Raw genomic sequence first — 13493 nt, forward strand, 5'->3', positions numbered from 1 at the left:
ACAGTTTTTATTTTCTGACGAAAACGAAAGCGTTCGAATTTTAAATCCATATCCAAATCCGTGCATTTATATATCACGTGGCTAAAGAACAGTAATGCTATAATAGACTGAGAATTATATGGATACAGAAAAACTAAGTTCACACATCGAAATTGGGGTATTTATTTCAGGCGGACATATAATATCTAATATGACAACAAAATTTTAAAGGTTGAACGAGCTAGGTGTAGTATTCAACTCGACCGCAATTTTTTAAATCTCCGCTTGAAATAGAGAAAGGAAATCAGTTACTGCATTCACCCTGTGGGAAAAATGTCAAGATTTTAGTAAATTTATTTTTCAAGACCATTAAAATCATTTATGATCATTTTCGACTCGATGCTGTGTGTGTCGATGTGTGCGAGAATTTTTTGTCCGCGACGACAATTTCGAGTAAATAAAGGCGAATGAATCTTGAGTTGTTTATATAAATAGAATCGTTTGGGTCAAGATGAACATTTTCACAAATAATGACAATAGCGGAATTTTCCCATTTTTTTTTTATTCTGCTACTACTACTACTTTTTTGAGAAATGTAAAAAGCGTGACTGATTTTTCATTAAGTTATTCAAGATTGAAAACTCTTCAGCCACAATGCTACCTGGATAATTATGTTTTTACCACCTGCGGACGGTTCCTGAATTTTCAATTAACATTCTCACAGTTGTTCGTATGGAAATGGTGCCACACGTTCGTGCTAAAAATATTTTGTTGTAAAAGTAAATAGTTGACCGTGGTCACTATTACAATGTATGTACGTACATACGTAAAAACGGGCAATGCGACGCGACGTGTACCAAATCTACATCTACCGTACTTTCAACAAAGTTCGAATTCAATTTTGTGTCAAAAACATAGAGAATATTCTAAAAATTACCTTAACAAAGTATATTTGACACAGTAGAGTGTATCTTTTACCACTGCACTTGCATGATAATTTTTCAGTTCCGTTCAACATTTTGAAGGTTTTACAAGCCGACTAAGCATAATGAGTATTTATTTTCACAATGAAGCGTAAAATAGAAAATTGATTTTTTTTCAAAAAAAAATTTAAAAAATTTCAAATTAATGCCAATAAGGGATCGTGAAGAAATCGACGGACTATATAATCCATACTTTTTTGTTTTTATATGTACTCAATTCGTTTATAATCCTGTTCGTTAAACTGGAGAAGAAACTCCAAGCTAATTGTAAGAAATATGTTACGTACGTTCATTCATTGGTGGTAAGGACCATAGTGTTTGTTTTGTGTCTGTACCATTGGTGTTGTATTGTGTTCATAGTGTTTGGGGAAGCGAACGTCATTGTGGTCCATGCTTTAGTTCACTTTAGTTGTGATTTGCCGTTGGACGTCGAAACACGTCAAAATAAGCAGTAAACACATGCCCTCGAGGAGTTCATTTCGAAGTGTTTTTGTGATAGTAAATATTCTCAACTAAGTATAAATTAAGATATTGTCAGCTGTACGGATTTGCAAGCCTGACAATTCCGCGTGTGTAACAGTATAGCTTCATTACTTCTACGTATAACCCGCAACGGAAGAAGAGGAGGGAGGCTACTTTTGTACCGGCCGAACCACGTCCCAACATTTTGCATAGTGTAATATTTTTTTACCCTATTATGTATTTAACGTATATGTAGGTATTCAAAACGGTAGATAATTATACGTTCATCATTTATGCGCATTAGAATTTTCTAATACTCAGATCGGTAGCGATTAATCAAATTGAATGCATGTCCTTCATGTAAACGTTAAATGTTCGGAATATTGTTAATTTTAATTGAACGCGTTTATCCAACGTAGTATGATGGTTGAAAACATGCAACTGAACCAGCAAGGTGTTAATAATGAGTCGACGTGTTTGACACGTGAATTGCCATTTTTAATTATACGTATACCCGCGGTATTTCCAACACGGAAAAATCTCAACTGGTTTTTCTTAATTACACATCTAGTACAGTAAATAATTACTCTGACTTTGATGCCTGTAAAACTTTTGTGCCAATGGCAGCCTTGGTAACAGACAGCTACGTGATATTTTCTGGATGGTGTAAAACGCACTCGAAATGGACGTAAAAACATTGTACATTATATTCCAAGTGTCTCAGGATAAATGATACTCGAATCTCAAGGACGAAAGTAAAATATCTATGGTATTAGCTGTTAGTGCAGGAATATTGCCAGTCGATCATGCACATTTTTTTCGGGTTTCATCAAATACACTGCCTTCGTTTCAATTTTATTTACTCTGACAATCGAGAAAAATTTTCTCATAGTTGAGGTAGAAAATTTCATAAGTTTTAAATGCGGCTATAGAAATACAGAAAAGATTTAATGCAGTGTAAAACTGCCACGTTGTATGATATTTCGAAGGCTACTGTACAATAAAAAGAGAACTGCAAGTAGCCAGGATACTTGACGCCCTGAACAGGAGATAACACGTATTGCACGCATAGACTAATACTTGCAATTAAATCGGTGCTTAGGTGTAGAATGAAAACGTATCTACATAAGATCTCGTCTGCAAGAGTGGATTTTGTACAAACTTTGCCATAACGAAAACGGAATATTATCTGAGAGTACTTAAATTATTATCATAAATTGGCGAACAGATTGTACAATGTACATGGGATTGCACGCTATTTTTTAAATCTTATGAGATCCCAAGGTCTAATTTTTTATGTGTTTTATTTTCCTGTACTTTATTCTGTCCAGGATCATTCATTATTTTTTTTTTTTTTTTCAAATTTTATCTGAATTTGTTGAAAAGTTATGAATTTTAGAGAAATTCCTGTTCAAATTTTTCAGATGAATAAACCTCGAGAATGAAATGAGATGTTGAAATCAGTCAGGGTAAGTTTTTTCGTCTTGAATTACAGTTTCATTGAAAAATAATGGAAAAACTATGTTGTTTAAAAATCACCTAGTTTGATACTTTAATTTTAAGCAAAAAAAAAAAAAAAACATTACCTTCCGTCAGAATGGTCTCGTTTTACTTTGTTGCGAAAATGTATCCCTTCAAGTATATTAATTTTTCCATTAATTTTAATCCAAGAATCATTATGTTCATTATATTATAATTATTTATGGGAATTTTTTTTCTCAACAGCTGATATTCCTGAAAATTCATTTTTAAGTAAATGTTACGTTGCAAAACTTTTACCAAGTTTCAATAAGTTAGTTTACAACCAGACGTCTAGTTTCCGAATGTTTATACAAACTTTCAATTTTTATTTTTATTTTCTACGTTCAACGTTTCAGGTACTTAGCTGAATTTTTGCCTACCTACCTACCTCATTCGTATCTTACTGAAATTTATGACCCTTGACTTATCTTTTATCTACCACTCTCCCAAAACTTTGTCAATCTTTCAATTTCAAATATATTTAGTTGTCTACGCGTTCATATTCTAATCAGTATCGAATTTCATTCTAACCGGAACACCTTTAAAGTTCAAAATATTTGGAAATATATGTAGGGTATAATTTTGAAATATTTTTGTTATGAATCTACGACTCACGATGGCAAAAAAACGTATCTCAAGTGTTTTTAGATCACTTGGTTTCCAAGTTATATCCATCCAAAAAATTAGAACAGGGAATTTTTTGAAAAATTCATCACTCAAAAAGAAATTGAGATAAATTTCATAAAAGTCGTGAATGCTTCTTTCTGGTAGATAGAATTAAATGAAAACAAATGTTGCAAATGAAAAATTCAGTCTTTACCAATGGATTTATTAATTAACTTCTCTTTGATTTTTGATGACCCTGGACAAACCTACAGTATCATCCCCGGAGTTTTACACTCAAGATTTAATTGTTCTATTCTCGTCTGTGTAAAACATACACTTCAACTGAATAATTACGTGTTGGGAAATAATAAATATCTGGTAAATGTGAATTATAAGATCATATAACCATATTATGTAGTTTACTTCATGAACAAGTTGACTGCTGAAGTAAAATTTAAACTTCCACAATGTCCTTAAATTCGAAATTTAAAGAAATTTAATCGCTCCATATTTAATTGCACAGAGCGATCAATTTTTAGCCAAAATTTAGTCAGAACAATTCGTAAAAGTCAAAAGTGACTGAGAAGATTGAAAGAATACACCTGAATAGACTTGCTGACTGGAGTAATTTAAAATAGCTCAATATGCACATTCGCAAATCACCGGTTTGCATCGTCAGTCGATTTACTGCGTTATTGTACCAATTCTGCCTCCAAGCGCATTAAATTAGCAGCTTTGAAATTTAATGTTGGTACTGCATTATCGTGTGATACGCATCGATTTGATCTTTGTTTAGCGGTTACTTGAGCATTCGTGCAATATTTCATTTCCATTCTACTGTTAGTGAGTTTAACTTACATCCTGTATTTTTGCATTGCCAAATCCAATATCTTTTGCTCCTTGAAATTCGATTTACACATGAACATTGTACGTATGATCTTATTTCGTCATATTGTTCCAATATTGAAGTACAAAAAAAAGCAAGGGTGACTCAATTTTGTTTGTAAACAGGGTTTTTCTTACTGTGTTGCAGTAAAAAGAAAACATGTCATCTCAAACTATGCAATCCAAAACTCCTGACTCGTCTGCTGATTGTTACGTGTTGTATGAAAGTACACTGAAAATAGTGAGTATATCAATCAAAAGAAGGAAATTGATACTTTAAATTTTCAAAATATTTGTAGCCGTGTAAAATCAATGTAATAAAATGTCCGCAGAATCACAGTGCTGTGAACAGAGCTGAAAATGGGACTAATTGCTGTAAGCGGAATTGCTACTCTTCGTATCGAATGGTTTGTAATTGTGCGAATCTAAAAACAGAGTATCCAAGTTATGCCACAGAAGAAATTAGACTTTTCCAAGAGATGCAGTCGCGATTGAAGCCTAATTACTCTCCAGATGTGAGTAATTTCAAGATAAAAAATGATATCGTGATGGTTTTAGGTATCCTATAAGATTGATAAGAGTGTGAAATAATTTTAAAAAATCATTTCAATTCATAATCATCCTGTTTCTCGTTTATAGGTAAAGTTCTGCAATCTGCGAGACGAGGAAAAAGCAGATGAAGTCAAAGATTCAAGTGAAGAAACTGGATACTCCACAGATTCATTGGACTGTGAAATAATTTGGGTACAAAAATCCACATCTCCAGATTCTACCGTTGATCAAGTAGTGAACGAACTAGATATTAACAGAGATAGGAATGCCGACCAAGGAGAGGAGACAAAAATAAATAAGGACTTTGTGGACATTCCACCACCAGATCTAAATGCAAAGCCAGTTGTTTCAAATTCAGTCAGTGTAAAGTCACAAAACGTAGATGATATTATTAGTACGTTCAATAATAATTTAAGCGAAAAACCTTCCAAGAAACGGTCGCGAAAGCGTAAAGACACAAAGAAAAGGAAAGAAAAAGAACATCCGTACAAATGTGGCGCTTGTAAAAAGTCACTATCATCGTTGAATAAATTGGAATTACATTTGTCAGGTCATGTGAAACGAAGCAAATTCGAAACAGAAATTTATAAAAACGCCTTCTTAGCTTTACAAAAATTGAATTACAAAAATCATAGAACAAAAGTAGAAAAAGGGTTTATTTGTGAATTTTGCAATCAAGCATGTTCAGGCCGATGGGCGCTTTTTTATCACAATATATTCGCTCATTCCAACCAAAGACCTTACCATTGTAAGTTTTGTCCAAACAATTATAAGAGACCAGAGCATTTAAAACGTCATATGGCAACGGAACATGGCAGGCAGTTGGATTGACTACCGATGTTTCAATTGTACAAATCCCCATCACATAATCAGAAGGATTTTTTCTATATACATCCCGTACGTTGGATGTAGATCGTTATCTTAATTTTGAACGTGGGTAGTTAATATTGTTATTGAATATTATTCTCAAATTACTCTTGTATCCATTTCAGTGATTATATTGTTTGTGTATAATCTACATAGTGTTAATTATGTAACAATACCAAATTCATTTTGTTAAAGGTACTATTTTTTATTTCATTATTATAACAAAGAAAATGTTATTGTAGTACATATTTGTAGGGTGTAAACCGTATTTTTCTAAAGCGAATTGTTACTGCAGTTTCATAGTTTTATAACGTTATTTCATGAGCTATTAGATTCTATTAAATATATGGTAGAGATGAACAATTTTCCCATTTTCTGCTCTAATGAGATATTGACACTGTTAAAGGCTGTTGTAAATCAAATTTGCAAATTACATTACGCGGGCACGTATAAACGATAGAATGTATAATCCTTGTCACGAAAAAATGAAAAAATCTGCACTCCTGAAATAACATCTTCACATAGCACCTTACCGTTGTTCTTCGACTAGAAATTCACAATTTTTCAATCAGAAATATTTCTAATGTTTGAAAATGAATACGTATTATAGCGATGATTTCGATGGCCGAAGAATTCACATTGAGTATAATTTAGACCGTAAGCAGTACTATGTCATAATACAGATTCATTCTTTATCGACCGCTGATAAAGCAGTTTATTAAAATTGACAGAAAAACCGCTTTCGGATTGCGCAAGGAAAAAGTATTTTTCGAATATTTTTGAGTCTGAATAGGCTGTGTAATATATGTTGATCACAATTGATATTCAGATAATCTGACAGTTTATATGAAAGTACCCAAAAGCTACACCAAAAACTTACCTATGTACCAGTTGCCGAAGAAAGTCCTGTATAGGTAAAACTGAATAAATTTTCATTGAATTTTGATTATAAAATGCTTTCTGCAAGTAAAAGTAAATATTTATTGTCTTGTATTTCCTCGCTTCAGTCGGATCTTCTTGATTGGTGAAAAGTTGTAAGCGACTATCGATAATCGAATTTATTCGCGGCTATGTCGATTGTGCAATGTACCGAACCATCCATCAACTTGAACCGACTCGTGGACTCAAGTCTATATTTACTTTAAATAAAAAGTATATAAAATATGATTAAAAAAGTTATGGGTCGATAAAAATCGAAGAATAGATACTTTTCTTCCCGTTCCAATACTCAATGAGAGGTTAATGTATACTTAAATGAAAAAAAACATTCACAAAAATGTGACAACATAACCTATAGACGCTTCGCTAATCGTTTATACGTTGTTCTCAGTTTATACTGAAATTTTTTTACGTGAAACCTCTTTGTCGCATTGCCGATAATAATCTTATCACGTTAATGAATTTTACAACGAATTACAACATGTCCAGCAGGATCTTTCTTCCTTTCGAAACAACCTTACCTATTCTAACCTCAAAATTTATATCAATGACCACCGTATTATGCGAGATTTCGTGGATCCACAACTCACGTAAATCAAAGAATAAATGAGTTATCCTTAGTTATTTTCAATCACGCTTCAATATCTTTAATCACAACCGGAGACAAAGTATTTTCTCACACTATTGTTTTCTCATTGTTTACACAACAATCTCGTCCCAGTGTAAGAACACTACTGTGAATACTGCCAAAGAGAACTTTGATTACCGCCCGAATTATAGCTTCATGTTCATACTGTTTGATAAGTTTCTTACAAACGGCTTTCACATGTGTCCGAAAACTATTTGAACTTCTACCTAGGTTGTGCTGCAACTTTTCACATATACTTTTAACTTGACAATATCCGGTAAAAATACTGAAGTCTCAAGAAAGGATTCGGGTCTACGCTCCGGCTACTGAGTGTTCCATAAGTGCACATCATTCAGGTAACCGACACACTCGTCAAAACAAAATGGGAATATCTTCCCATTTCTACAAGCAATTAAGCTACCAGGAATTATTTCCGAATTTCTTTTTATGTATCATGATGACACTTGAATCATTTCACATACAATTTTCATTTATTTATCAATCTTACAATATTTCCGACAGTGATTGCAATATGGAAGGGACAGCTAATGAAGAGAAAGAATTAGTGGAAATGTGCCGCTTGTGCGCCAAAACTGGTTTGGGATATATTCCAATTTTCGCTGACAAGAATTCTGCAGTCGCTGAAAAAATAAGCAGATGTCTACCTATAATTGTGAGCAACGGTTTGAAAACTTTTATCCAAACCAGAAAGATATTTGGCAACCGAGAAAGTCCTGAGCGCCACTAAATTATTTTTGAATAACATCAACATTGTAATATCCGAAATCTTCGGACTCCTTTTTTGCCTTCTCGGTTAGATCGATTTATGTAACTTTCCACAGAGTTCTGACTGTTATTCATGTACATCGGATAAAATTATGACTGTTCACAATTTTATGGTAAAAAGTCTGTGACAAAACTAACTTTCCTTTTTAAACTAATATTACAGTATATTTTTTAAAATCTCAAAATTGTTTCTTGGGCTCTCTTGCGTATTGAACGAATTAACATAACTTGCCACTAAAATTGTATAGAATTGTTCAATTAGTAGCGCACTCAGCCTACTTATCTAATATTATATTTTTTACAGGTGCTGATGACTGATGAGTTACCATTATTTGTATGCCAAAACTGCTTTTCTTACTTGAACATTAGTTATAAACTAATTGTCGATTCTATAAAAACTGATACTCTTTTGCGATCACAGTTGGCATCATTGAATAAACCAGATTGTTCTGGTGCGAAAAGCGATACAGAAGAAATAGCACAAGAAGTTACAGTTAAAATAGATAGTAGTCAGCTATCCAAACAATACATAGAAGAATTTGACGAAAGTTTAAAAGTTCCGATAAAATGTGACCTGTGTGACAAGATATTCGAGGATATGAATATATTTGATACCCACATTGAAGAGGATCATCTATTGGAATGGCCATGTAATTTTTGCGACAATAGTTACCGAGAGTCCAGAGATCTGTTGGCGCATAAAGAAACCAGTCATTACGGGGAAATCACAACCTGTGCAAACTGTACCAATCGAAAAGCCAACAATTCACTAGCTGTATGTAAATCTGAATCAATGGATTTATCAGATGTTCACGAGGAACGTTTAGGCACTGCATCAGAGACGGTGACACCAGAAATAAAACTGGCTAAAAATTCTCTGGAAGTAATGTGCAAAGTATGCAAAATTACCGTAGAAAATTCAAAGCTCCTTCCTAAGCATTACAGTATTCACAGAAGGAAAATTGCCAGATGCCATACCTGCCAAACACGGTGTCATTCAGTCTATGACTTGTTTTTACACAAAAGGTCGGCTCATAATATGTACAAAAAAGTTAACTTAAGGTTTGTATGCGACATGTGTGATAAAATATTTTCAAACAGTTCACAATGGCAACACCACATGGATAAGGCATGTCCTAGAAAGTTTTCTGTTCATTCTTGCAAGTATTGTAAAAACAGTTTTTCAACACATCACAAACTTACGTATCATCTTAGGGTGAGTAATCATTTTGCCATATTTGATTAAATGTTGCGTAACAAAATTTTTTATTCACATAGTTTAGTGCAGTTTCTTGTACTCTATTGGAATTGATGGATATTAATAATTGAAATTAAACGAAAGAACGAATTTTCGTTGATCTGTTACTAAAGTTGTAACATGACATTTCAGAAACATAAAAAGGAAATGCTGGACGATCCTGATGTAACTGTATATAAATGTGTCGCATGTCCTAAAGTATTTGTGGACCAACAATTTTACCAGAAACATAGAAATGTGAGTATTATTTTTGAAGGGAAGCTGTTGCTTATTAGTCAAAGGGATATGAAAGCTCCACAAATTGTTGAGGGATTTAAACATTATAATAATTAATTATAGTGTCAATTATTTAGGTACACGATCCAGAATGCTGGGACAAGTTCAAATGCACCCTATGCAATCGATCTTTTAGAGACAGAGTTAGATTGAAAGAACACAATCAATCTGTTCATGAAGGAGTTAGACCTCATCAATGCGATGTTTGTGGTCGTATGTTTCATCGTTCATCTAACATGGTAAGATAAATGTCGACGCAATTTTAATGCATAAGCTTTTTCGGGTAATAAACATTAAATGAACTGAATTTTATTTTTTCAATTATACAGAAGGCTCATAGAATGAAACATTTTGGCCATAAGTGCTCCCAGTGTGAAGAAATATTCCAAACTGTACGTCTACTTACCAATCATATGCAGGACGTTCATAAAATTGAAGTAAATTTAAAAAACCCTGCAAAAAAATACAGTAGTAGTTGCTACGTTTGTAGATTTTGTGGGAAACAACTTGCCACCAATCAGTCGATCCTTGATCACGAACGCATTCACACTGGTGAAAAACCCTACAGCTGTAATTTGTGCGATAAGACTTTCAGGTATATTTACTGCTATCGTATTATCTACTTTGCTAATTTTATTCGTTTGTATTAATGATTAATTTTATTCAATCTTTCACATTATAGAAGTTATACCGCCAGATGGGCTCATGTTCAACGCCATAAAAAAGGAAGTTACGTATGTGAGCATTGCGGCAAATGCTTCAGGTAAATCAAACATCATTTCAACAAATATTTTTTCACTCAATTTTACACGATTCTTACAGTTTTCTTATACAAAAACAGGGTAAAAGAAAAAATTTGAATCTTCTGTTACAGTTACAAACAGAACTTGACCACCCATGTGCAAATACATGTTCCCAATGAAGAACGGAAGCACCCATGTTCAAAATGCGGCAAACGTTTCCTGAGGAAGGCGCACCTCAATGTGCACATGCGTATTCATGACGGAGTGCGTCCCTATGCTTGTGACATCTGTTTGTTTAGGTTTACACAATTAGGAGACATGAAACGGCATCGTGCGAGACACGCAAATGGTGAAGTTCGCTTGAGTTTTCCCAGAAGGAAAACAGTGCAAGAAGATTTGCAAATCGATGGATATGGTGCTGCAGCACAGAAACTTTAACATTTTCCATTGACTTGTGCACTACTATTAATTTTAAAACAATTGAACGTATATCTTAAATTTTGAAATCCTGCCGAAGGTTTAACTCTACTTTTGTACATAAGGAATTATCATGTTATCTTTCTGTTGAGCTATATTGAATTTTAAAATACGACGTGAAAAATTCAACATATTTTCATAAGAATGGACTTGCTTGAAACAATTCAAGGGGAAAAATTTCGTAGAGCTCCGTATTCTTGATTATAGAAATAACAAGAATTCATTTATGAACCCCTTGACTGTCAGCGACACATATGTGCAGAAAAGTCGTGCCACTTTTGTGTCATGATACATATGTGGGCATTTGAAGAAAAGACATGTTTTTACTACATCGATTTGACTGTAAATCATCATTTTTGAGGTCGCTGAATTATAGGATAAATCTCCGAAATTTTTTTTCCAATACAAAAGTGGCAAGACAATCTCATTTTCGCCTGACTGCTAAGGAGTTAATTATACCTGTACATTACTACAACGTCTAAATGTAGATTTTAATTGTTATTTACTATGTGCTTAATGTTAATATCGTACTAAACGTGATCAATAATGTGTATAGAAAATTTTGCAACAGATCGATGAAAATTCCTGAAACATGTACGTTTGCACTGTAAGTTTTGATTAAAGACAACTTCTTAGGCTAATTAATAGTATAGGATCATTTGTGATTATTCTTTATTTATCTATTACATGGCTGGCTGATATGGCAACCAAATGAGAGATGACTGATCTGTGCTTTGATGTAACAAGTCAGTGTGATGCATGACTCAAAGTGATGAACTTCATCTCAATCAATCTCAGCATATAAATAATGAGATTACATCGCACTGCTGACCCAAGCGACAGGTGTAATGTCTAACTGAACGCGAACAATGGAAATATGGTGTACTACAGATTATAAATTGAAGTTACAAATGATGAGCAATTGACTCTGATATGATTTGTGTTACTCAGGTGATTGCACTCACTGAGTCTGTGGTCAACTGGCACTAACAAGGAATGCTTCTCAATGACCCAACAAAGATTTTGGTGATTTTTTTTTTTGGGCGGTCGAAGGTCCCAATAAGAAAACGCTAAGACCGTTTGCCTGCAAATTCAGATTTACAAGAAATATGATTTTTACATTTTTTTTTTCCAATTTTTTCTATAATTCATTTCTACCAGTTCTGAATTGTGTAATCAAAACGTGTTTAACTTTCAGAGTGATGAAAATTATTGTTTGATCGTAATATTGCACAGTTTACGGTGAAACATCGATCTTGCGCGAAATATTACTTTCAATTGAACTCTTACATTGCTACTTTGCCGAAACACATAGTTATAATCTGCTATTCCACATCAAAGGAAATTGAAGCGAGTATAATACTTTGCGCTGTTGCTCATTTATTTAATTTTAAGAGGTCAGAATGGATTATATATTATGTTACGTGTCCGAAAGGTGGAGTTGAAAGAGTTGAAGAGGCTGTTCAAGAAGAGATCTATATGTTGTTTGTAGCCACCTGCAATAAAAAGAGTACCGAAAACTGTGATCGAAGGTAGAACCCGAGAATTTCTTTGCACTTATTTGTAACGGTTTACCTATTGCATTAAACGTATAACCTGCCTCTTATGGATAGCAATCTTGTGGGGTTGTAATTTAAACATGCAGATCACGTTATCACAAACGATCATAATCATCCTTATCTTATGAAAATATCTGTTTTGGAATATTTAGTGTTACAAAAATCTGAGATACATCGGAAACTTGTACTCTAAATTTTACTCAAACCTCTACTCAAACTAATGAAAGTTAAAAGTTTGAAAAATTTCGAAACACTTTCGATCGATATAGCCCAAAAATTCTTGTATCGAATTCCAAAAAATTGGACAAAAAGGTAACACAACTGTCAATATTTTCTGAGAATTTGCGATTTTTGAGCTGATAATTACGGCAGCGGTAAAAAAACGATTAAAAATCCCAAAAACCAATGCTTTTCTTATGGGAAAAAGTAAGGTTTCCTAGGCGTGGGTAAATATGGAGGGAAATTTTTTTTAAAAATTCGGCCATTTTTTTTTAATTATTACGAATCAATTTGGGGGGTAAGACCATTAAAATTCGATTTTGCCCTTCTTAAGGACAAGTCTAATGTATATGTATGTATTTCCAAAACGGATATCAATCGCTGACCGAAGAAATATTTTTTTTAATCAAGGTTTTCTCCCAGTATGTAGATCTATTGCACCTCTCACAAATACACTTTTATTCTATGTTCCAAGAAACCCATTTATAACTCATTATTCGTCAAGTTCTACTCTTTTTATTTTCTGAGTTCTATTTTACTCTGGTAGTATCAATTTCAACATATATCAAACTTCAAGGTCGACGAATAACAATTTCACACTCAACAGTGTTTTCCTGAACGTTGTAAATAAATTATCGTTATCAATTTGAATTATTTTTTTCCCCTTGATACTAATTCTTTTTCTGACCATCTATTCCCTGCATTGAGAATTAGACTGAAATTTTTTTGGATTTTTTCAAAAAATTTCGACGA

The 13493-nt window shown here is 33.3% G+C and overlaps 2 protein-coding genes across 9 annotated transcripts in view; both read left to right on the forward strand.

Moving 5' to 3' along the window:
* The window catches only part of LOC124211929 (zinc finger protein ZFP2-like), a 33197-nt gene extending 19846 nt beyond the window's left edge, over nucleotides 1-13351 (forward strand). The window contains exons 1-12 of one of the 8 annotated variants that reach the window (XM_046611490.2): nucleotides 864-1638; nucleotides 2849-2893; nucleotides 4585-4677; nucleotides 4769-4951; nucleotides 5076-7778; nucleotides 7945-8095; nucleotides 8513-9424; nucleotides 9599-9703; nucleotides 9820-9981; nucleotides 10072-10337; nucleotides 10425-10505; nucleotides 10617-13351. In XM_046611490.2, coding sequence (XP_046467446.1) covers nucleotides 7955-8095; nucleotides 8513-9424; nucleotides 9599-9703; nucleotides 9820-9981; nucleotides 10072-10337; nucleotides 10425-10505; nucleotides 10617-10923 — 1974 coding nt within the window. In that variant the 5' untranslated portion in view covers nucleotides 864-1638; nucleotides 2849-2893; nucleotides 4585-4677; ... (1 more) ...; nucleotides 5076-7778; nucleotides 7945-7954 and the 3' untranslated portion in view covers nucleotides 10924-13351. Of the gene's footprint in view, nucleotides 1-863; nucleotides 1639-2848; nucleotides 2894-4108; nucleotides 4479-4584; nucleotides 4678-4768; nucleotides 4952-5075; nucleotides 7779-7944; nucleotides 8096-8512; nucleotides 9425-9598; nucleotides 9704-9819; nucleotides 9982-10071; nucleotides 10338-10424; nucleotides 10506-10616 lie in introns of those variants that run through there. The other 7 variants (XM_046611480.2, XM_046611533.2, XM_046611543.2 and 4 more) reach the window with 7 other exon arrangements.
* LOC138191415 (telomere zinc finger-associated protein-like) lies at nucleotides 4916-5819 on the forward strand. Its single transcript, XM_069138173.1, has 2 exons — nucleotides 4916-4951; nucleotides 5076-5819. Exons 1-2 carry the CDS (start codon nucleotides 4916-4918, stop codon nucleotides 5817-5819), a joined length of 780 nt encoding a protein of 259 aa, XP_068994274.1.
* Nucleotides 13352-13493: the final 142 nt, after the last annotated feature.

The sequence above is a fragment of the Neodiprion pinetum genome, chromosome 1, assembly GCF_021155775.2.
Source record: "Neodiprion pinetum isolate iyNeoPine1 chromosome 1, iyNeoPine1.2, whole genome shotgun sequence".
In the NCBI taxonomy this organism is placed as follows: Eukaryota; Metazoa; Arthropoda; class Insecta; order Hymenoptera; family Diprionidae; genus Neodiprion; species Neodiprion pinetum.

Coding starts and splice junctions, on each gene's coding strand:
- LOC138191415 (XM_069138173.1), top strand. CDS start 4,916: ATGCAGTCGCGATTGAAGCCTAATTACTCTCCAGAT. Junction 4,952..5,075: donor AGCCTAATTACTCTCCAGAT/GTGAGTAATTTC, acceptor TCTCGTTTATAG/GTAAAGTTCTGCAATCTGCG.